Source organism: Nelumbo lutea, chromosome 6 (assembly GCF_056320005.1).
Source record: "Nelumbo lutea isolate HS-2025 chromosome 6, American lotus-T2T, whole genome shotgun sequence".
Lineage (NCBI taxonomy): Eukaryota > Viridiplantae > Streptophyta > Magnoliopsida > Proteales > Nelumbonaceae > Nelumbo > Nelumbo lutea.
Window position 1 is genome coordinate 59,337,748 of NC_142689.1, and position 23,278 is coordinate 59,361,025.

Consider the following 23,278-nt stretch of genomic DNA (forward strand, 5'->3'; position numbering starts at 1 on the left):
GCACAATTACCAATTGAAATGTCCTCCCAAAAGAAAACAAGCATCTAAAATGGAGTCACCAAAGTTGCCCTTGCAGAGATACCAACATCCCAACCATTTTCCGAAACACTGTGAATGCTAGCCACCACTTTACCCCCACAACGTTTCCCTTTCAAGCGGCCATCTCCACAACCATTTCCTAATAGAGCTGTGTTTTTCTTTGCTAGATTCTCTATTCCCATACATTGAGACATGATATTTACAAGAGACGGGATCAAAGCACTAGGGTCATGCTTACTATGAGTAGGAGACAAATCATAAACGAAATAACAACCAAACACACACATAGGAATAGAGAACAAAGAAGCCTTGGAAACAAAAGTTGATGTGGGGCCTTGTACTCTAACAACCGAGATGGCATATGGTTGTTGATATATGTAGTAGATATAACAACTTCCATATAGGAACATTTGGATACATGCATATGCAACAACAATCCATGGGTAACCTCAAGTAGATGACGATTCTTCCTTTCTACAACACCATTTTGTTGAGGTATTTTACCACAAGAATTTTGATGGAGAGACCTACATAAAGCAAAGAACTACGTGAGATCACTATGAAAATACTCTTTTGCAATGTCTGACTAGAAAATGTGAATCTCAATCTGGAATTGGGTAAACACCATTTGTTGAAAATCCTTTACAAGCTTTGGCACCTCATCTCTAGATCGCATTGGATAAACCCAATTATATAATAGTCATCAATCAATGTAATAAAGTACTTATAACCAATTTGAAAAGGCAAAGTAACAAGGCCCCAAACATCAGAGTAGTCAATATGAAAGGGAAAATCAAAACTTTTATTTCTTAATGAAAAAGAACATCTACAATGTTTGCTCAACTGATATGTCTGACACTACAAATCATTTATTGGCAGACTTAAATAATTTTGGAAACATAATTTTTAACAACTCAAAGGACAAATAACTAAGACGATGATTGTGCTATAAATAGGCTTGACTCTTACTAAACAAATGCAAAGACTCTATAGCCACAAAACCAGCTTTATTCTCTAACACATAGAGACTAGCCACCATATTGTTGTACCAACCATCCTCCTAGATGTCAAATCGTAAAACACAAAAGAAAGGGAAAAGGTTGCTAAACAATTTAAGGGCTGAGTAATGCTACTAATGGAAAGTAAATTAATAAGACAAAAGGAAGGAAGATGGTTCCTTGATTGGCTATGGTAAAAAACCACCCATTAGCCAATCTCACCTTATCCTTCTTGAAGAAGAGATTATAAGCCTAAAACAAATGGGACATTCTAGTCATGTGATTCGAGGCCCTAGAGTCAATTATACAATGTGATTTAGATGTATGGGTCCTATTGGATGACACATAGAAAGCAATGGCAAGTTACCTAGTGTTGGCACAAAAGAGGTAGAGAGAGTAGGGCCAGAATCCATCTACGAAGTATCATACGATACAACTCGAAATGATCACGAAAATAATTGATGATCTCTTCCTTGGGATCGGAACCTAAAGGATGTTCCTGAGATATAGTGGGGCTAGTGGTCTCTTGTGAGGCCATATTTGCAAAATTATACTTCTTTTGGTTCTGCTAGATTAACTTCTTATTTTGATCAGATGCTGATTTTTTACTTAACTCCTAAGCCCACTTTGGCTTCCCATGAAAATCCTGACAAGTCTCTCTAGCATAGTTGTCAAGGCAATGCCTAGGTGACAAGGTGCACTTGGAGGTTCGCCTCATCTAATCACCAAGCAATTTTGTACTTTCTATAATAAAATGCATTTTTGTTCTTTCTTTTTTGAGATTATAATTATAAAATAGACATTGTTAAACTAAAATATTCATTTTGTGTGTTTATATACTAATTTATTTTTATTATTTTCTTATTTGTTAGGGTTTAATTATCACACACATTGCTAAATGTTGTATTGAAATTGAACCCCAAAGATTTCAAAACCTGAACTAATAAGGAATAACTTAAAATTTGTCTAATCAACACATTTTCCTATAACAACAATAAGTGTTCAGCCCCTATGTTTTTTGAATTTTCTTTTGCTTCTTTTTATTCTCATGAATATGTTGATTCTCTATACTTCAACATGAACTTTATACTTTTATTATGAATAATTATTAAGGTAATATGGTTATGGTACACCTTGGGAACTACCCTAGGATCTATGTTCTTTTACATAAAAAAGTCCATCACCTAGGCAATGCCTCGGCGCCTCCCTAGGTGTCTAGGAGTCAAGGCACCCCTTGTCTCCTAGCCTCGCCTTGGCACCTTAAAAACTATGTTCTCTAGTGTGCCTAGACCATTGATAGTCCAGTGAGTGAACCAAATTTTATCCTTATCCTCTATCCTCTTCTAACCATTACCTTCTTAAAAGAGTTTCCACCTTTTGTATTTACACTTCTTGGACTAAAGGGAGATCCTTACTTCCTAGGATTTGCACCTTCATAGATTCACAGATAGGATTCAATCCCAATAGGAAAGAAAGCAGCTGTTGTTGGGAAACCAGAGATTTGTTGGCTTTGGCATCTGCATCACATTTCCATTCCATTTTCTAATAATGATCTGACTCATTCCAAATTGAAGTTAGATCTGAATACTATACTACAAGACTTCTCTCCCCCTGTTTACATGTCGAAGATGCAGCTTGCAGCTAAATAGGTGGACTTTGCTTGTTCCCAGACAAGCATTGATCCCATTTATCATGTTCAGCCCCCCCATACTTCAGTTCCTTAACCTTCCCATTAATGTATCCTATCATCCCTCTTGCAGTGATATAGAATAGAGTTTAATCTCCTTCGACCACTCTAGATAAATTAAGGCCATCTACAGGGATAACTGCCATGGGGAAATTCATATCCACTCCCCCACTTGGTCCATTGTGACTAGAAGAAACACCAGAGATAACTGTATCCTTTGAGGACACGGTGAACTAATTAGACTTCATTGTTCAGTTGCAGGAAAAAAATTGTTCACAACCTCAAAACCACCAATTCTACCACATGACAGCACTGTACAGGTCAGCCACTTCAAACCACACACTGATCTATACAGAACAGCACTACCGGAAGGCAATGGACTATGCGGCAGTTCCAGACACAGGGCAGGGCAAAACTACTATTGGACAGGCCCTACATTCACAGTGACTCCATTCTAGATGCCACACAGTCATCACAGTCACCAAAAAATTGTATCTAACTGCTATTACAACAAGGAAAGATCATACCTGATCTACAGCCCAATACCTGGGTGCAGAAAAGGATCACTCAATCCATGCAAGTGTTGGGAAGCTACAAAACCTTCACAACATTCAACCACCACAAATAAAAGATTTTATCTTGGCACACGACCAAGAAAAGGAAGAAAACTGGATCGATGTAGTTTTCCAGTGATCAAACTGGAAATCAACAAGAAATAAGAAGAGAAACCGGATCGATCTGTCTTCCGGTCCACAATATCTTCTCTGATACCATATTTTCTTGATTAAAATAAGAAAAAATGAGAGGAGAAAAGAAGAGAGAAGAAAAGGGAAGAGAGGAATAGAGAAGCAAAGGTTAGAGTCAAAAGTTGTGCTGGCAGTGCATATTCTAGCTTAAAAGCTTTATTCCAAAACTGAAACTTTGAGCCCCAAAACTACCAAACCCTTTTTTGAAAGCCACCCCCTCTTCTACCTCTTCTTACTCTTGTCCTTTCTTGTATACACCTTTACCCCTAAAGGCTTTTCTAGAGTGGCTTTATTTTTCTTCTTTTTAGGCAAATCCTCTAGTTCCATTGAGCTCTCTCTAATTTCCTATTCTCCCTTCTCTCCCACTGCCCTCTCATTTCCTAACTCCAAGTTTGTGAGGTTAACTGGTTCCAAAACAAGTAGCTTCTCTTCCTTCCCTTCACCCCCCAACTCCCCTACAGCCAAGACGATTCTATGCTTTATGGCAAAAATAATTTCCAGCATCCATAGGCTTTTGAACTAAGGTTGGCTCTGCAACCACAGAGGAGGACACAAAGCAGACAGTATTAGTATTGGATTAAGAAGAGAAAGTGGACAAATAACAGAGGAAGGAAACACTGAGTAGGGAACTCCCTGTACAACACTTTTGTAAGCTACATCCTTGGCAAGCACAAGCTGGTCAGAATCATTCGAAGGTGAAGTCTAAGCAGCCTCATGTGGGTAGGGATCTTGTGCTACTTCAGTCTGCAACAGGTTGCACACATGAATCCCATTGTTCTGTACCATCCTTCGGCTCGTGAATGACTTAACCGAAAGTTTAACAAAGAAGATAGAGGGGAATCTGGTGCAGATAACAACTAGGAAGATGTGTAGTTTGAGGGTGATGAGGAAGTAAATCAACCTTCCAGCGTAGGTAGCCTCAACTCCACTTAGGCTCAAAAGAAGCTGGGTGATGAGGATTTGGGTACCAAAGAGGTCCTTGTAGATTGTGAAATGGTTTTTCCTGTGTTTGAGAGGAAGAACTTAGACAAGTGGAATTTTCATCTACTACCATTCTCCAAGCTAGATTGTTGATTGTCTGACCACTTGAGAATTTCTGATGAACACTGATGGATTGGGAATCTGGCTTTACTAGGCTCTCTATCGTCATTGCAGCAATCAGGTGGGAGTTCTTACCCATCGAGGGGGACGATGATACACCCTTCTTAGCATCCCCTATTGGCCCAAAAGAGCAAGGCATGTGACTCTTTAAAGAGTCCCAGGCCTTACAAGGAGTGCGTGAACCCCCTTTGACTTAAAACTACTAGTTGAGTTGACCCGGCCCACTCCACTACCCGCCTCTCAACACCCTTAAAATTTGAATTTGGTGCCTGTCTATTTGGCTTGTTAGAGACGACAGCCTTTTCTAACACAATTTCAGCATAAGTCTTCTTTCTTGCCATCTGATCTTGAATAGAATAAATCCCAAACTTCTAGTTTATGGAAACCTACTAGAAACCTTTCCCCATGGGGAACGGTTGGGTTTCCTCCTTTGGGAACCTAAATTCTTTATGCTTTGACTGAGTGTCCACCATGTGGCACCAACCAATTTTCTCTTCAGTGCCACATGTCACCCACCCTTCCACATCACCTTCTTCCTCCTTCCTTCTTCCACCCCAGAGTAATGCTTCGGCTTTCAAAGCAACCCAAACTTTGTACCAACAACCTTCTATTAGCAGATGCAGGACTGTTGGAATCACTTCCCTTTTCACACCAACAACTCTGATTCTTGCTGCACTCAAATCTTTTGTATTGAAAGCTTCTAATAATCCTCCTAAAGCCACTGCAACTCTGTGCAATGTAGCTTCTATCCACAGATGGAACAGCAAACCACATAGTTTAATTGTGAAAGCTCCTTCAAGAATCGTGACCTCATTTGACAGGGGACACCAACAATGTATTGGCACCACACTACACCTTTGTTGGTTTCATCTGTTGAAGTCTCCAATGCCTTGTTCCCAACATCCAGCAGAGCCTTGCCCTATTCAAAAGGCCTTCTTTCCCACACCTTTAATACCTTCAAGAGATAGTTTTGGTTCACATGGCAAAAATCAAAGCGAGTCTATAGGATCATTAATATTTGATTTCTTTTGTACCCCTGTCCTGGAACCTGAGACTTGTTCCTTTGCTTCCTTCTCTTATAATCTCTTTCCTAAAGCTTCATCTCTTACCCCCGATCTTTCATTCATTATCCTCATGTCCTCTGTTAAAACTAGAAAAATGTTGTAAAGCTTCCCCCACTAGTTTCCAGCCCCCGCTTTGCTTCTCTTTTGGAAAGCACACCAGCCTTTTCTTCCATGGCTAAAGAACCCAACTAGTGTCACATATGCTCCATTTTTGTTTTCCTTTACCTCTGCCCAATAGATGGTATTTTCTTCTTTGTAGTAGACTGTCCAATTCACCTGCCTCTGTGAATGGATAGCTCCTTCTAGAAAAACTTTGAACCATAAGGTAGCTTTACTCCAACAAAATTGTTGTTTTCGAGAGTTCATTGAGTTTCAATACAACTCTTTTGGTGATGATTTCATCCAGCACAAACAACCTTGACTCAATTCTAAGTTTCTCTCTCCACCTTACAATGCGAACAAAGCATCTCTCTTCACCTTCCATTTTGCTTTTGTTGTATCTTCTGGGATGCTTTTATTTTATGAAATCTGATTTCTCTTAGTTATATCAGATTTGTGGTGATTGATTTAAGACTTGTTCTATTAGTTTAACTTTCTATAACACTAGCTCTTGTTGTTTTTTTTGCTGAAATGACTTCAGGCAAAAGGGAATTATTGTTCGTCAAATTTGATGGAGGGAATTATACTCTATGGAAGTTCCACTTCTAGTTTTATGTTGAGGGCCAAGGACTTTGGGGTTATGTGGATGGTTCGGTGGCCAAGCCTGATGAGTCTAGTATCAAAGGGTTAAAGCAGTGGAAGATAGACAATGCAAGAATAGCTTCATCTATCCTTGGTTTGATGAAACTAACATAGCTATTCGGATGAGGGACCATAAGACAAAGGATATTTTTTAATACATGGAGAAGGTCTACCAACAGTCCAACCTATCTAGATAAACCAAATTGAAACGAAAATCTTCTTACCAACAGTCCTAGAGTATTACTTGTTGTCTCAGGACTATGGAGGAACATTTTGACAAAAGGAAGATCATGCATTTATGACCTTGTTGGATTTCTCTAGGTTTTATATAGGGGGCGGTTTGGTTTCTGGGAGTATTTGAGCTCTCTAGAGTGATCGACTCACTTTTCTCTCCGGTGAGAGAAGAGGGATTTCTCTTTGGATAGGCTTTTCTCCTTCCAGAAGGGTATGTTACCCTGATATGTCCTGAAAAGTTCACACACAATTCTCAGACACAAGGCAAGAACTACAGAACTCAAATAAAGAGAAACTGATATTCATTTAGAGGCAAACATTAACAGTAGGTCGGTTCTTCGAGAGACCGCCGGCTCTACCAACACTCAAAATATTCTTCACTCCAGAAAACATCCCCCTCCCCATCCCCCATAGACCCTTCTTATACTCTTCTGACAGCATAACAGACTCCTCCCCCATAAATGCCCAGCTGGCCTAATTATAAATGCCCAACACTCTTCTTATTCATAACTGACATAGCTATAAATGCCCCAAGACTCTTCTTATTCCCTTCTGACTTCCTCTATAAATGCCTAGCTGGTAAGTCCCATGTTTTCAATTATTTCCCCCCCTTAACTGATTGCTGCCCTTTCCTCTTCCTAGCATACGTAAGGTTAATTGGGGGCCTATCATACCCTTGCGTGTGAGATCAATTTGATCTTGGGGGCCTTCTACCTAGTTATTTTTAGTTTTTGAACTATTTGAAGTTGAAATGGAGAGTTGGAGTATTGAGTAGAAGTCCACCGGTAACATGGGCACAATCAGCCAAGATAGCTATTGGTGCTCTTAAGAAACTGGGGTACATCATTGGGGAGAAGAAACCTGATACAGATTTCTCCCGGTGGGTACAAGAGAATTACATGGTGATGTCCTAGCTGTGTAATTCTATGTTACCTCACATTGGTATAATTTTTTTGTGGGCTAATACTGCAAAAGAAATTTGGGATGGAGTGGCTGAAACCTATTCCTAGAAACAAAATGTAGCTAGAGCTTATCAGTTAAGGAATCAGGTGATTAATACAAAATAAGGAGATAGGACACTTGCCATGTATTTCTCCATGCTGAAAAAACTGTGGCAGGAGATAGATCATTTAGAGAATGTGGATTGGGAGAGTATGAAGGGTGCAACAACCTATCAGAAGTTGGTATATAAGAATAGAGTCTTTGAGTTCTTGGCTAGATTGATCCTCGAATTTGATATTTCCAGGCAATACATCCTTTCTAGAGAGAGTGTGACTCTCTCTCAAGCTTATGCCTTTGTTTCTATAGAGGAGAGCAGGAGGAATGTCATGTTGAGATAGCCTGGGATTGACTATCGGCTATGATTAGTACAGTCAAATCTAAGCCAAATGGAGATAGGGGGAGTGGTGAAACTAGGAGGAAGAATAAGAAGGACTTGGTGTGTGACTATTGCAAGAAGACTAAGCATACCATAGACACTTGTTGGAAGCTCTACCCACATCTCATGCCAACCCAGGTCAAGAACAATATGGGAAATGCAAATGTAGCATTTGCACGAGACTCTTTGGAGTGGGCAATACATCCTTTCTTTTAGTTCATGAAGGCCTTTGTTTCGAAAGTCGTTTAAGTCTGTTCAATTATATAGTTTGGAGTGTGAAAGTTCTTTTGCTCTTGACATCGTTCACATTGATGTATGGCGACCTTATCATATTTCTTCCATGGGTGGTTATCTCCTTTTGTTTGTGGATGATTACACACGGTATTCTTGGATATATTTAATGAGATCACGTGATGAGGTACCTATTATGGTGTGGCAGTTCTACCAGATGGTTCTAACACAATTTGAAGTGAGGACTAAGGTTTTCAAATCAGACAATGCTAGAGAATACTTTTAGAAGGATTAGGCCACATATTTTTTGGAACATGGGGTGATTCATCAGAGTAGTTGTGCATATACATTGTAGCACAATGGAGTGGTAGAGAGAAAAAGTAGACACATTGTGGAGGTGGCAAGAAGTCTTAGGGTGTGTGCTTCAGTTCGTGTTCGTTTTGGGGGGGATGCAGTTCTCACGGTTGTATATCTGATTAACTGTGTACCTTCATGCATTTTGGGGTTTAAGGTGCCATTTAATCTCCTTTTTCTTGATAGGGAGATATTTCATATGCCTTTGAGAGTTTTGGGATGTATTTGCTTTGTTCACATTCTTGGTCCTCATTAGGGGTGATCATTTCAGCCCGGCTCGAAAAATCTGGGCTTGGGCCTAGGTTTTTTTGTTAAGGCCCAGCCCAGGCCCGCAAAATTTAGAGCCAAGCTTGGGCCTAATTTTTTAGGCCCAGCCCAGGCTTGGAATTTTTATGTATATATGTTATTTTAAAATATTTGATAATTGATGTTTTATACATTAAATAGAATAGAGATTTGTAGGAGATTAAAGATTTTAATCCTACGGTCTTAGATCTTACCAAATTCTAATCTAGTATTTAATGAAATATAGAAATTACTAAACCCTAATCTTCTCAGCTCTCTCTCTTTCTCTCTCTCACCAAAAGACGAATCTTCTAGTGATGAAGACTCCATTGATGAAGATAATCTGAAGTTTAAAGTGGTTGCAAGTTTTGGGTAAAATTGAAACCATTTTCAATATTTTATTACTTATTTATTTACATTAATTTGAACTATTTTTTCTTAGTTTGCTAATATCTTTTTTATTTCACTTTTTATTTGTAGGAGTTGAATGGAAGATGGAGCCCCTTATAGAGATGTTTAAAGTTGTACTGTGGATATTACATGACAATGGATGGTTATTTTTTGATAGATATTATAGGTTCTAGGTTGATTTTTTGTTGATAGAAGAATTGGTTTGTTAAAATTATCATTTTTAGCATACTAATGACCAATTGAAACTTATAAATTACAAGGTATAATTATTTAATTTATTTTATGTTAGAAGCTTTTTTCTTGATACTAAGTTTAAAGTTTCTTACAGGTTACTATAGTCTCCATGATAATAAGTGAATTAAAGTACAATTGTTCAATTTTGGAACTGAAATATACAATATTTAGGCCCAACCTGGCCTGAGCCCATGTAGGGTGGGGCCCAGGCTTATACTTTTAGGCCCATATTGCGGATCGGGCCGAGTCGAGCTTGGGCCTAGCCTAAGCCCATTGTTATAAAGGCAAAGCCTGGCCCATGATCACTCCTAGTCCAAACCGCAGGAAGTTGGATCCTAGGCCAATAAATGTGTCTTCCTTGGGTATGATTAAAATCAAAAGGGGTATTGTTGTTATAATCCAGTGTCAGGGAACAGGTTTGTCACTATGGATGTTACCCTCTTTGAGTCTACATTCTTTCTCTCGTGGTTCTCCTCAGGGAGTGTGTCTTGGTGAGGAAAACTCATAGTCTATTCCTCTTCCTGTTTCTTTTGATCCATCAGTCCCACCTATTGTTACATCACCAGCAGATCCAGTCCCATTACCTAATCCACTACGAACAACCTCACAATGTTATCAGCGTCAACGCAAGAAGAGGATTGACTCCACACATGCTCCAGTAGATGAACCGGCACCACTCTTCGTTAGTCCATCTGAGATTCCAGGTTCGGCTAATATAGTTCCAGGTATTTTCCTTGAGTCTGAGCCTGTTATTTCACCTGATGGTGATGTTCCTGTACCTAACACTATTGTCGCAATTGATCCCTTTGACCTTGATCTTCCCATTGCACTCTACAAGGGAAAGAGAAATGTACAACCCATTGCATCTCATGCCATCTCTCCTATAATGCCCTATCACCTTCCTACCGTACATTCCTTTCTTCCTTGGATTCTGTGTCTATACCCAGGAATGTTAGTGAGTCTCTCTCCAAACCTGAGTGGAGAACAACTATGCAAGAAGAAATGGAGGCTTTGATTAAGAACCAGATATGGGAGATAGTTGATCTTCCTATAATCAAAGAGACAGTCGGATGTAGATGGGTGTTCACTGTGAAGTGCATGGCTAATGATAGTATAGAGAGGTACAAGGCAAGGTTGGTTGCAAAAGGGTATACACAAACCTATGGCATTGATTACTTGGAGACCTTTGCACCAGTAGCTAAGATGATTTTAGTTCGAATTCTCTTGTCTCTAGCAACAACCTATTCATGGCCTCTCTCCCAACTTGATGTTAAAAATGCATTCCTTAATGGTGATTTGCAAGAGGAGGTATATATGGACATTCCAACTGGTTTTTATAAGAATGTTGGTGAGGGAAAAGCTTGTAGGCTAAAGAAATCATTATATGGATTAAAATAATCACCTAGGGCATGGTTTGACAGGCTCAAAGGGGCACTTGTATACACACAATCTCAGTCCGATCATACTCTCTTTGTGAAAAGGAGAGAAGCACTTGTGTTAGTACTAATTGTGTATGTGGATGATATAGTTGTTACAGGGAATGATCTGAAGGAGATTGATGCACTCAAGAAGTCACTACAACAAGAGTTTGCAAGATCCAAGCATGGTATATTCATCTCTCAAAGGAAGTATGTGTTGGACTTACTGCAAGAAACTAGGATGCTAGGAACTAAATCAGCTAATACTCTTATTAACCCAATCCATAGGATTAATACATTAGATGGTGAGTTGGTTAAGGATGTGGGGAGATATCAAAGGATGGTAGGCCGGCTATTATGTTTATGTATGACACGTCTAGACATTTCCTATGTTAGTGTTGTGAGTCAGTATATGCAGATTGGGCAGGTTATTTAGATAACAGGAGATCTACATCAAGAGTTTGCACCTTTGTAGGAGGAAATTCGGTTTCATGCAAGAGTAAAAAAATAGTCAATTGTGGCTAGGTCAAGTGCAGAGGCCGAATATAAATCTATGGCCCATAGTGCTTCAGAGCTATTTTGGGTTAGATCCTTGCTGAGTGAGATTGGGATAAAAGCTGAGGAACCCATGATGTTTAATTGTGGCAACCAAGCTGCAATCAATATTGCCCACAATTCGGTTCAGCATGATAAGACAAAACACATTGAGGTTGATAGACACTTCATAAGGGAGAGGGTGACAATCGGAGAAATTTGTCTGCCTTATGTCTCCTCTGAATTACAGTTAGCTGATGTCTTCACCAAAGGGGTTGCAAAGAACAAGCTTGAACATTTTTTTTTTTATCAATAACACTTTGATTAATTCATCAGTAGAAAATTTACAAGTGGAAGACAAACACACTTATCTTCCAAGAGTCACAAAGAACTTCAAGAAATTAAAAAAGAAAAAACAAAGATACAAATACACTAACGTTACAGCTTAGCTCAAAACAAAGAATCCCTTTCTGCCCCTTGTTTTGCTAAACCGTCAGCTAGGGAATTAGCTGATCTTCTAATCCAACATGTCTTAACTTCCATCTCCCGCACCAGCCATTTGAATTTACTCTTCTCTTTATTATACTTCCATAAATCATTTTGATCTTTAGTCAACCACCCTATCACTACCTCTGAATCCCCTTCAATTCTAAGTTTCTTGATGTTCAATTCCTTGCTTTTCGGGCTCCTTCCATAACTGCACATATCTCAGCTCTAAGGGAGTCACCCACTCCAATTGGGCCTAAGAACATAGCAGAGATGACCCCATTTTCATCTCTAAAAACACCCCCGATCCCCGATTGTCTCGGGTTTCCCCTACTGCATCCATCAAAGTTTAATTTCAAGAATCCACTAGGTGGGGGTCCAAGCCACACTCGTTATTGACTTGGTCTGCATGCAATTTGCAATTTCACCCCACTTCCTCAACATGTCATCCACAATGTAATCTGTGAATATTTCCAAAGATTTCAGCCACTGTACCGCCCTAAATTGTATGATAGCCCTCAGATCTGTTGTTCCTCTCTGAGTTTCTAAGAATATCCTGGAGTTTCTTTCTTCCCACAGTGTACAACATATTGCAGCCCTTGGTCCTCTCCACATTGTCCTTCCCCTTTTTAACCGCCACCTGAAAAAGGAAGGTGAGAAAAGGCTCTGCATGTCTGATGGGGGATTCCAGCTGCACCCAAATAAGGAGAAAGCCCAATTCCACAATGACCTTGCGAAGTGGCAAGACACAATTAGGTGAAAACCAGTCTCCCCATCTGCTTTACACAGAACACACCATGAGGTGACAAGCAAGTATTGGGTCTCTTCTTTTGGAGTAGATCACCAGTGTTGATTAGAACAAGCTTGAACATGACCTACGCAAGTTGGGAATGTGTGACATTTACCCCCAACTTGAGGGGGAGTGTTAAGGTTTTGGGCAGTTGTTCAGAATTAGTAGTTGTTTCTGTTTATTTATTGCTTAGATAGGAAGTGGGGACCACGACACTCTTGTTGGGTCCCTTTTCAGTGGATCTTTTAAGTTATATATGCAGTTTTATGTGTTAGCCGCCCTATAAGGGCATATTAGTCATTGTACCCTTTTTAATTAATAGTATAAATGCTAGTGAGGAGGGAGGCAAGATAATAGCTCTCTTTTCTTTTTGAATTTCTTCTCTTCTCTTTCTCTTCTTCTTCTTCTTCAAGAAATATCTTTTTCTTTACAGATTCTTTTGTTTAGCAGTTTTCTACTTTTGGCTTGGCTGGGTTTTGTTTTACTTTAGTTGGGTTGTCACTGGGAGTTTCTTTTCCCTCGAGTGATTGCTTATCACTTTAGATAGATAGATAGATAGATACACGTGGATATATTTTTTAAGACAAAAGTCAGATTCAATTTCTTGCTAAAAATCAGTTTGCTGCCAGTATTGGTGTTTTTCGATCAAACTCAGGGAGGAATACCTCGATGGAGACTTTCAGACCTACTTGAGAGAAAGGAATTCAATCACAAAGATCATGTTCTAGGACCCCACAACAAAATGGGGTGGTGGAGCGGAAGAATGGACACATTGAGTGTTGTGAGAACCTTGTTGCAAGACTCCCATGCACCTACTTGCTTTTGGGTGTAAGCATCCAACATTGTTGTATACCTCATTAATTTGTTTCTTTTGGGTAGAAGCACCCACTTCCTTTTGGGATCTTGTTCCTGCACGCTCAAATGCCTGAATCATTGGCAATAGATGGGCATATTCCATCAATCTGAAATCATGTGGTAGTCTTGATAGATACAAAGCTCGCTCAGCCAACAAGAGTTTAGATTATAAGGAGACCTTTGCACCAGTTGCAAAGATGATGAGAGTCTGATTGGTTTTGACTATATCAGTAATTAACCAGTGTGACATCCATGATCCATCAAATAGATGGTAAGAATGTTTTCCTTCATGGTCACTTAAAAGAAACAGTTTTTTTTAAGCCTCTTGGATATTGTGATGATTCAACTATGGTTTTCCGCCTCAAGAAAACTCTTTATGGACTGAAACAGGCACCTCAAGCTTGGATTGAAAGATTTCATTCTATCATTACATATGATAGATGGGTTTATACAAAGTCCTTCCGACTATTCTCTCTTCATCTTGAAGTAGACTCAAGGAATCAATCTCTTCTTCTGTATATTGATGATATACTTAATACCAGTGATGATCATGATGGCATTTCTCTCCTCAAGGATCTCCTGAGTCACTCATTTAAGATGAAAGATCTTGATCCTTTGACCTACTTTATAGGGCTGGAATTGACTCGTTCCCCTCAAGGGTATTTCGTACATCAGTAAGAGTATGTTATGGATTTACTTCACCTTGCTTGCCTCACTTGTTGATAGTCTCATACACCTTACCATGACAAAGCTCAAATCATATGATCGCGGTCCTTCGAATCATTTGGTACATTAGGGGTACCATCTCTCATGGACTCTTCTCATCATTATCATCTTTACATTTATCAGCCTATGCTGATGTAAATTGGGTTGGATGCCCTGACACTAAAAATCTACTATTGGCTAGTGTGTATTCATGGGTGATTCTCTTACTTTCTAGAAATGCAAGAAACAATAAATTGTCTCCAAGTCCTCCACTATGGCTGAGTATCAAGCCATGTCTTCTGTCTGTAGTGAAATTATGTGGCTTAGAGCTCTTCTTGGTGATTTTCATATTCAGCTTCTGACCCCTATTCCCATCCATGCAGATAATGTCAGAGATCAATTCCTTGTTGGAATCATCACTCTTTTCATGATTGCATTAAACACATAGAGGTTGATTGTCACTTCATCAGAGATCAATTCCTTGTTGGAACCATCATTCTTCCTCATGTTTTGCCTGGTCTTCAACTTGTTGATATCTTCACGAAAGTTATGATGCATCCTTGCTACAAGTTCCTAGCTGACAAACTAATGCTTCTACCTTGGCATTAGTTTGAGGGGGGTGTAAGGATAGTATGGGCTGACTTGGTTGGGAATAGCATGTTATCATGTATCTTATTTACAGTATCTTTTACACTATATACTAAAGTAGTCAGTGCCATGTCACATGGCCTCTGTTTTCTCCCTTACCCAATGGAGAACTCTCAGCCCTTCTTTCATATAGCATTTTTTGCTCTCATGAAGCCATGTCATCCGTGTCTTCTCCCTCTCTCATTTCAACATCTCAGCATGCCCAGTCCAGCCCTCTTTCCTCTATGTTTGTCCCTTCAGATATCCCCTTCAGTCACACTATGGCTCCCAAAATCACCTTCCACCATAGCATGGTTGGCCCAAGAAGGTGATGGACCATAAAGATCATAACAAAAGCTGACTATGTGACCTCATCCACAATGTGAGCACTCATGAGCTGAACTACGACCACCACCACTTCTTGCACCTCCTACCTCTCTACCACCACCACCTCCACCTTTGGGTCCATGGCCAAAGCCTCTCACACTACCTCTACTTCTACCACACATACTTTCCCAGTAAAACCTTCTCTAGAAACTACCATGGCTGATCTCCCTAAAGATGGAACATGATCACTATGTGGTGTTTGGGCTCTCCTTATGCAAGAGAAAACCTCAAATAAGGATGGAAGGTCATTACCATCTAAGATTTGGGCCTGCACATCTTCATAGTCACTACCATCTAACATCTAGGTGTTCTCTTCATTCCTTAGGCTTTTTAAGGAAGGGTGATATTCTTCAACACTTTTATCCTGTTGTTGAAGGGAAAAATAATCTTAATACAGCTGGTATATTCTTGTGACATTATCTTGTCCAGAATACAACTGCTTCGCACGGTCCCAAATGTCCTTGGCCATGTCTAGAAACATGAGAGACACCTTAACCGACTTAGCCTATGGTATATAATTAGTACCATTAAGTTTCATGGTGGTTAATTTTGAATTCATGAGATCTGATTGCACAACTACACTAGGTTTAGTATTACCACTTCATGAAGCCATGAGTTTGAGAAGAAATTACTGATTTTTCACTTAAGCAAACTGTCAAACAGCTGATATACACCTACTGTAGCATTTTTTCACTTAAAACAAAACACCAAAATCACCACACATTAAGGATCAATCACCACACAAGTCGAGACACCACAAAGATGCCCTCTTCAAACTACCAAGTAGAGGGACCTTAGAGAAGCACCACCAACTCACAAAACTACAACATGAGGCATTCCCTTCCTACAAAGAATAGTGTATTCTCTATTACTAGGGCACAAAAGAGAGAGACGTCAATAGTGACAGTTGGCTTTACTGCTTTGATACCATGTGCTAGCTTCAAAAAAGTGTAGTGAAGTTAAAGGAAAGAAAAGGAAGCAATGAAGAAAAATAGAGAATGCCCCCAGACAAGTAAAACTGATATAAGGGAGAAAATAGCAACCAGAAAAAGACAAGTACGCCCCTGTCAACTAATTCTAACAGTCATGATTTCACTTTTTCCTTTTGTCTTTTTCTTTTTATATAGATAATTACTGTATCAAATGGAACGTTCATATCATCTTCTTGTGCTTGCTTTGTCCAACTTAGCGGCTGGAGCTGGGTTAACTGGGTATAAAACGGCTAGAAGAATTGGAAGTGTTGATGAATTTGAATTCAAAGCTATTGGAAAGAATCATAACCAAGGCGTGAGTTGTTCTTGCCTTTCAGTTGGTGGTGGTATTTCCAAAGGGTTACTTTTCACTTAAATCCATAACCAAGTTTTTATTAAATGTGATCTATGGCTTCTGATTTCTGTTTTTGATGGACTTTTCCCATTTTCAGTGCCTGTCTGTTGGTATCTTCGTTTCTGGACTAGTTTTCGAGGAGAAAGATTTTATAAGGCCTTGGGAAGGACGAGAATTCAACTTAGAGAGGTAAACTATATTTACGAACTCTTCAGTGTTGCCTTACATGTTACATTCATCATGCTCAGTTTGATTAGCGTTTCTTCCCTTTCATTATGTGCTTTTCTGTTTATACATTAATTTAGAAAACTCAAATCATCAAATGCAAATGTGTTTCAATTTTTTGAAGATCTTCCTTATTGTTTGTTTCCCTTGTCATCATGATTGTTGTTATTTTGAAAAGTTCAACAATTTCAATCTGCAACCGTAGGAGAAAAAACTAGTTAAAATTTGTTCTTACAAACTATTGTGGCTTGTGAATGAGTGCAAAATGATGGGCAAGGTAATGCAGTCAACTGAGTAACACCGGCTACATGATAGTACAATACTTTTGTTGTGTTGTTTCTCGTTTGGATATTTTGAACTAATAGATTTACCTTGAATTGAATTACAAGCAAGCTTTTGGTTTTACCTAGAAAGGGACAGGAACAGGAATCAGCTTTTTTGCTCTTATTTCTTAGGAAGTATATCTGTACTGCCATGGGTCTTTGCAGTTTAACCTTTAACCAGACAACTACTTTTCAGTCTCCCTCCACCACCAAAGAGCTAATGTTAATGGATTTCATCAATGTAGAACTCAAGCCACTGCTAGAAATTCTGCCATTATGGAATTCCCTTGGCCCAATGGGTCCAAGAACATCACCAAGATTCAACCACAGCCATATATCTAAAGATCCCCCTAACATCTGAAGGACCCAGATGGCCTAGGCTGCATCTGTTAAAGTTCAACTTTATGTTGTTTGGTGGGGTTGGATCTCACTGCCAACAAACTGTGGGGTTTAGCTGTAGATGCAGAAGCGACCCATTGCTTATTTTCATGTATGTGAAAACTGTGAATTTAGCCTGTCTTTTGGCAGTACAAATCTGAACCAGATACAAAATTTGCACCTGGTTCTGTTTGGCATCAATTTGTTTGACTATGATTTGCACTTCTACCTGCTGAAAATTTTGCACTTTGTTTCAGTTGTACTCACTGTAAGTGCAATTTTGCATTTAAGGCTGCATTTGGTAAGAGTGCAAATGCAAATATGTACAGCTTATCAGATGTATTTGGTTGTCATAGGTACAAACATGAATTTCAAGACTGGAATCTATCTTTTTTACATTGACCAACTTTGAGTGCAAAAGTGTCAAAAAAAAGTTTACTTTCATTTTCAGTACAAAGACACATTCTTACCAAATGCCTGCAAAACTGAACTAGAGTGTAAATTCCTTTCAGTTCAGCATTTGCACTCTTCCCAAATGCAGCCTAAAAATCTGATGCAAAATTTTTACCACCTTCCTCCTACATTAATTCTTTCATGAAGTGACGACCACATCATTTTCCCTCCCAAACAAATAATCTTTTCTAATAAAATTTTCTGTTTGGGAGGGATAGGAGGTAAAACGGTGTGGTCCCCACTTGGTATGAGAGAGAATTAAGTGGGGACCACATCATTTTATTTCTCACAAACAAACATGACAAACTCAAATTTGAAGCAAAAGTAACCAGAACTTGCACTCCTCTGCATTTACTCAGGTTCAAATAAACTGAGGCCTTAATGAAATGTCTTGTGGAAGGAGTTTATGGTTGTTTTGTGACCATTGAGGTCTAACATTCTTGGGATACTTACAAGGTGTTATGTCTTGTTCTCTTTTTTGGTTCTCTCTATGTGCCAAGAATTTCAACTTGGATACAGGATTGGCTGTAGGGTACCACGAGGGTAGGAGACTGAATATCTTATCTCTCTCTCTTGTTGGAGAGGGTGTCAGTGTTCTCTTATTTCTGTGTTATTTTCCCTCCTCTTTTATTAATAATAATATTCTGATCTACTGATTCAAATGAGAATGTATTAGTTTCAATGTGCTCTATTTCTCTGCATCCTATTTTCCCTCTCCCTGGTAACACTGCTGCAATTTTATAGGTATGTGCTAAGGTGGGAATCTAAGAATCTGATACTATTGAGCACCGCAATCCAGGATTGGTTGGCTTCAAGTAATTGGCTTGGATAACCTCATAAATTGCTACATCAGTTTCCATGTTGACACAGTGATGTCATTTGTTGACATTATTCTTACCTGCTTCAGGAATTGCAATGGAATTGATGAAACAAGGTGCCATGATGACTGTACTAAGCTCACTTTTAACTGCATTGGCATGGCCTGCAACCTTACTTGCAGCTACTGATTTTATAGATAGCAAATGGACAATCGCAGTAGACAGGTTTGAATCTATGGTTGTTAACTGAATAACACGCTGCATTAGATGGGAGGAGAGGCAGCTCTCCTACCATCCTATAGTAGTCCTGTGGCTGGAAATGCTGCATTGGAAATTAAGGTCAACTGCATTGTGTGTAATAGTAACACTTAAAGTTCTTCGGTTAGTTATTTCTTATTAGTTTTTATTTTCTGCCTTTTCTAGATCAGACAAAGCAGGAAAGCTGCTTGCTGAAGTTCTAGCGAAAGGATTACAAGGAAATAGGTATCTGAGTCATATCCAAATTCAAGAAAATTCATATTTTGTTGCTTTGAAACCTTTTGGTTTCTATACATTAATTTACCAGCCCTTGGCTCTGTAAATCCTTGCTTCAGACCTGTGACACTTATAGGGTTTTCACTTGGAGCTCGTGTGGTTTTCAAATGTCTAAAGTATTTGGCTAGGATGGAAATTGAAGGAGGTACCAGAAAATCCATAGCATTTATGCATTAAATTGGTTGAATATTTCTTAATAAACTCCAATGTTTCTGCAGGTTCAGTTGTAGAAAGGGTTGTTCTTCTTGGGGCACCAGTTCCAATTCAAGATGAATACTGGGAGACTGCTCGAAGGGTATTAGAAACGCTTTACCATCTCTTCAACTTTTTGTACTGCAATTATTTCTCCACTGCATACGCAATGCTCTAGAATTTCTTTTTTGACTTGGTAATGCTCTGCAGATGGTAGCTGGGAGATTTGTTAATGCTTATTCCACAAGTGATTGGATGCTTGGAATTGCTTTCCGTGCAAGGTAATGTTTGAAATAGAAAATATAAGCTGTCACATGTTTTTTCAGCAGAGTAGGTCTCAAAGCAATGTTTTGTACGTCTAAACTAAGCACAACTGAAAAATAAAATGTCTTATTATAACTATCTGGCCTTGGATACCAGTCTTGTTTTGTTATTAAAATTCTGTTAAGATGTCTTTGATAACAATCCAAGCAATGGAACTTCTCTTGGATGGGCCATAACCATATTAATAATCATTGATCGGATGATCTTAACCATTCTAAGTTATTTGACTTTGGTTTGTGGTCCATAAAACACTTTGTTAATTAGATGAGTAGGATGATGGACCAATGATCAAATGGGGTATTGAGCTTGTGGCATATCCAAGGGATCTGGGGTAGATGTGACATTTATTAGGATGCTAATTATAGGTTAGACAACTATAAAATGATATAGCAGTGCTTAATGTACTAAACTTGGTCTTTTTCCTGTTGTATTTATCTCTTCGTTCTTCCTGTTGAATAAAATTGGTCAGTTTCCTCTTGCAGTCTTCTTACACAAGGATTAGCTGGAATTCAACCTGTTGAAGTTCCTGGAATAGAAAATGTATGCTTTTCTCACTTTCATGGTTGATTACTGTGGTCATCCACTCTAACCTTTGATTCCTACTTCATCTTTCAAAGAATAATGGTTTTTGTTTTGTTTCCAAAGGTTGATGTAACAGAACTAATTGAAGGTCACTCCTCATACCTTCGGATGTCACAACAAATCCTGGAACGACTTGAACTGGATGCATATTTCCCTGTCTTTAGGAGTTCTGAAAATTTGAATCAAGTAAAAACTTAGTTCCACTCCAACCTGCATCAGACTGAGTACTTCATCCTTTTCTATTGGCTTCCGAAACATTGTGCAGCACAAAGAATCAGACGGCTGATCAAATGTCCAGATTGATTCAAATCAGTAGTCATCTTGGTACCACTTGACCATTATTGACCTTAATCAGGGCTCTGGTGAAATTTTGTTGGTGCTGCTTCAACCACATGTCACTTTGCATAACAGGCTTAGGCTCAGCGCAGGACAAAAATTGTGGCAGTTCAATTTTCAATATCAATTATTATGAACAAAAATTAGTCACCGCGGACAACCGATCTACAAGTTGCATAAAAAATAGTTCACTTAGGCTTAATTTGTTTACGTTGTAAATTTCATTTGCATTGGTGTAAATGCATGGTAGTGCAAATAGGCAGTGTAAATTCTGGTTTACTTTTGCTGCAAATTTGACTGTCTTATTTGTTTGTGAGAAGTAAAATGATATAGCCAAACTTTATGAGAAAGAGAATGGAAGTAGGAGGAAGGTTATTTGTTTGGCAATGAGGTAGGAAGCAAGATGATGTGGTTCCCACATATGAGAGAATTGAGGTAGGAGGAAGGTGGTGCAAATTTTCCATGTGTTTTTTAGATCCAAAACTGGCAATGCAAATGAGACAAAACAGATAAATTTTGCATGGGATGGGAGTACAAATCGTAATTACAAACAAATGGATGCAAACTGCAAAGCTGAATTGGGTGTAAATTTTGTATTCGGTTCAGATTTGCATTGCAAACATATCTTTATGGTTTGGAACGACAATATCATTCCTCCATGTGACAGACATGAATGATTGAAAGATTCAAACCATCCATCTTGGAGATGGGGAACCAATGGATTGGCAACATTTTTATTCTCTTTTTCAAGCTACGTTCCTCTCTGTACACACAGGAATGGGTTCACTTGAAGGATATAAATACAAAAAGTTCAAATCCAATAAAAATTGATTGGGTTTGGGCCTAGGCTTAGATTCATCTTGGAGACAAATTCCAAGCTCAGTACGTAATTTCGTATAAAATTACAGGTTAGGTAATTACATGCACCTTTTTTTCTGCCTTCTTTTACTTATTCTTTAATGTTATGTTTGGTTTAAAGGAAAGAGTAGGGAAAGGAAGGGAAATGCAGGGAAACCTATACAAGATTTGTAAAAGTTTTCTTTCCTTTCTTTTCCTTTCCTTTTTTTTCCCTACTTTTTCCTTCAGGGGAACCTATACAAAGTTTGTAAAGATTTTCTTACCTTTTTCTTACATTCCCTGCATTTTCCTTCAAACCAAACATAGTCTAAAAGGGCTAATAACTTAAACATACCCTGTATTCTCACTAAGCTACTTGAATATACTTTGTAATCATTCATCTGTGAAGATGGACAAAAAAAATTAAGGAACTAAAGTGCTTTTAACAAAAAGCATTTTCTCTCATCCTTTCGTTCATTTCGGGTTGGTATCATCAAATAGCTGCTATGGTGCCTGAGAAGGTCGTTGTAGAGTTTATCTTACGCCCTGGGACCTGATTGATCTGGGGCATCCCAGTAGAGTTGGGCATTATGGCATTCAAGTGCCCAGCATTATGGATGTCAATTTTGGTTGGATTCCATTTAAATTAAAATCAATTTGGATAGATCGGACAGACCAACAGGGCATATTAAATTTGACCAGTTCAGATTTATGGTCCAAAGTATTTATTGGATTGGATTGGACTTGATCCATACATAATGGATTTATATTGGATTGGGTCGGATTGGATAAATATTTAGTCCATTGATAGAAGATAAGAATGCAGGTATCAATGGACCAGGTTTAATTGAAACCAATCTAAATTGAAACAATTTGAACAGATTAGATGATTTAGACATTGAATTGGACCGGTACAAAATGGTCTAAAGTATTCATCAGATTGGATTGGACCTGATTCTTGAGGGCCTTGACTGCTTATATATGCTCTGTAAACTTTCGATCTAGTTCCTTGGAGTCTTCCATCATATCATCTGTACCAAGTTTTCCACAAACTCTATTACAAATGCCATTTCCTTCTTCCAGTTATCCATCCCCTAACCTTTTATCGGTGATTTTAACTCGTCGGGAAAGCAACTTTGGTCTTTGTAATTGCAGAACAATGCCTTTATTCATAACAATAAGTTGGGAAGCGTGCAGCCATAACCATTGTTGGAATTAAGATTTCCCAAAAGAGCAAAGTTCTCTGTAAATCTTTCTCTTCTATTTGTTCATAAACTATAAATTTTTTTGAACCCAAAATTTACCGCAGGTGAAGGGTGGCCTCCTTAAGATTTTATTAAAGGTTATGGCTGCATTATCTCGGTCAAGAGTAAATGCACACATGATACACCCTTGTTGAATAGGACGACCAAAGGAAGATATTTTACACTCTCATCTTCCCTTTCTAAAGTCCACACGGTCATGGTTTCTTTGAAACTACTGACCAATAACCCCAGGTCCCCAGCTCAGAATTGCTAATATCAACTAGAGAAGTTTGCCCTCCTTATCCTAAATCTATTAATCATCGTCTCTATACCTCTTCGATGTGGTTGGCAGCTGGTTTGGTCAACACCTTTGCTCGCCGGCTACAAAGCAAGAAAAAGAG

General features: G+C 38.8%; 1 protein-coding gene across 1 annotated transcript in view; it reads left to right on the forward strand.

Moving 5' to 3' along the window:
* The window catches only part of LOC148849105 (transmembrane and coiled-coil domain-containing protein STS1-like), a 62,203-nt gene extending 41,020 nt beyond the window's left edge, over nucleotides 1-21,183 (forward strand). The window contains exons 7-16 of the mRNA XM_088950559.1: nucleotides 16,495-16,592; nucleotides 16,729-16,820; nucleotides 18,755-18,825; nucleotides 18,918-19,053; nucleotides 19,252-19,311; nucleotides 19,422-19,507; nucleotides 19,581-19,657; nucleotides 19,765-19,835; nucleotides 20,361-20,418; nucleotides 20,524-21,183. Of these exons, the coding sequence (XP_088806685.1) occupies nucleotides 16,495-16,592; nucleotides 16,729-16,820; nucleotides 18,755-18,825; nucleotides 18,918-19,053; nucleotides 19,252-19,311; nucleotides 19,422-19,507; nucleotides 19,581-19,657; nucleotides 19,765-19,835; nucleotides 20,361-20,418; nucleotides 20,524-20,658 (884 nt within the window). The 3' untranslated portion in view covers nucleotides 20,659-21,183. The remainder of the gene's footprint in view (nucleotides 1-16,494; nucleotides 16,593-16,728; nucleotides 16,821-18,754; nucleotides 18,826-18,917; nucleotides 19,054-19,251; nucleotides 19,312-19,421; nucleotides 19,508-19,580; nucleotides 19,658-19,764; nucleotides 19,836-20,360; nucleotides 20,419-20,523) is intronic.
* Nucleotides 21,184-23,278: the final 2,095 nt, after the last annotated feature.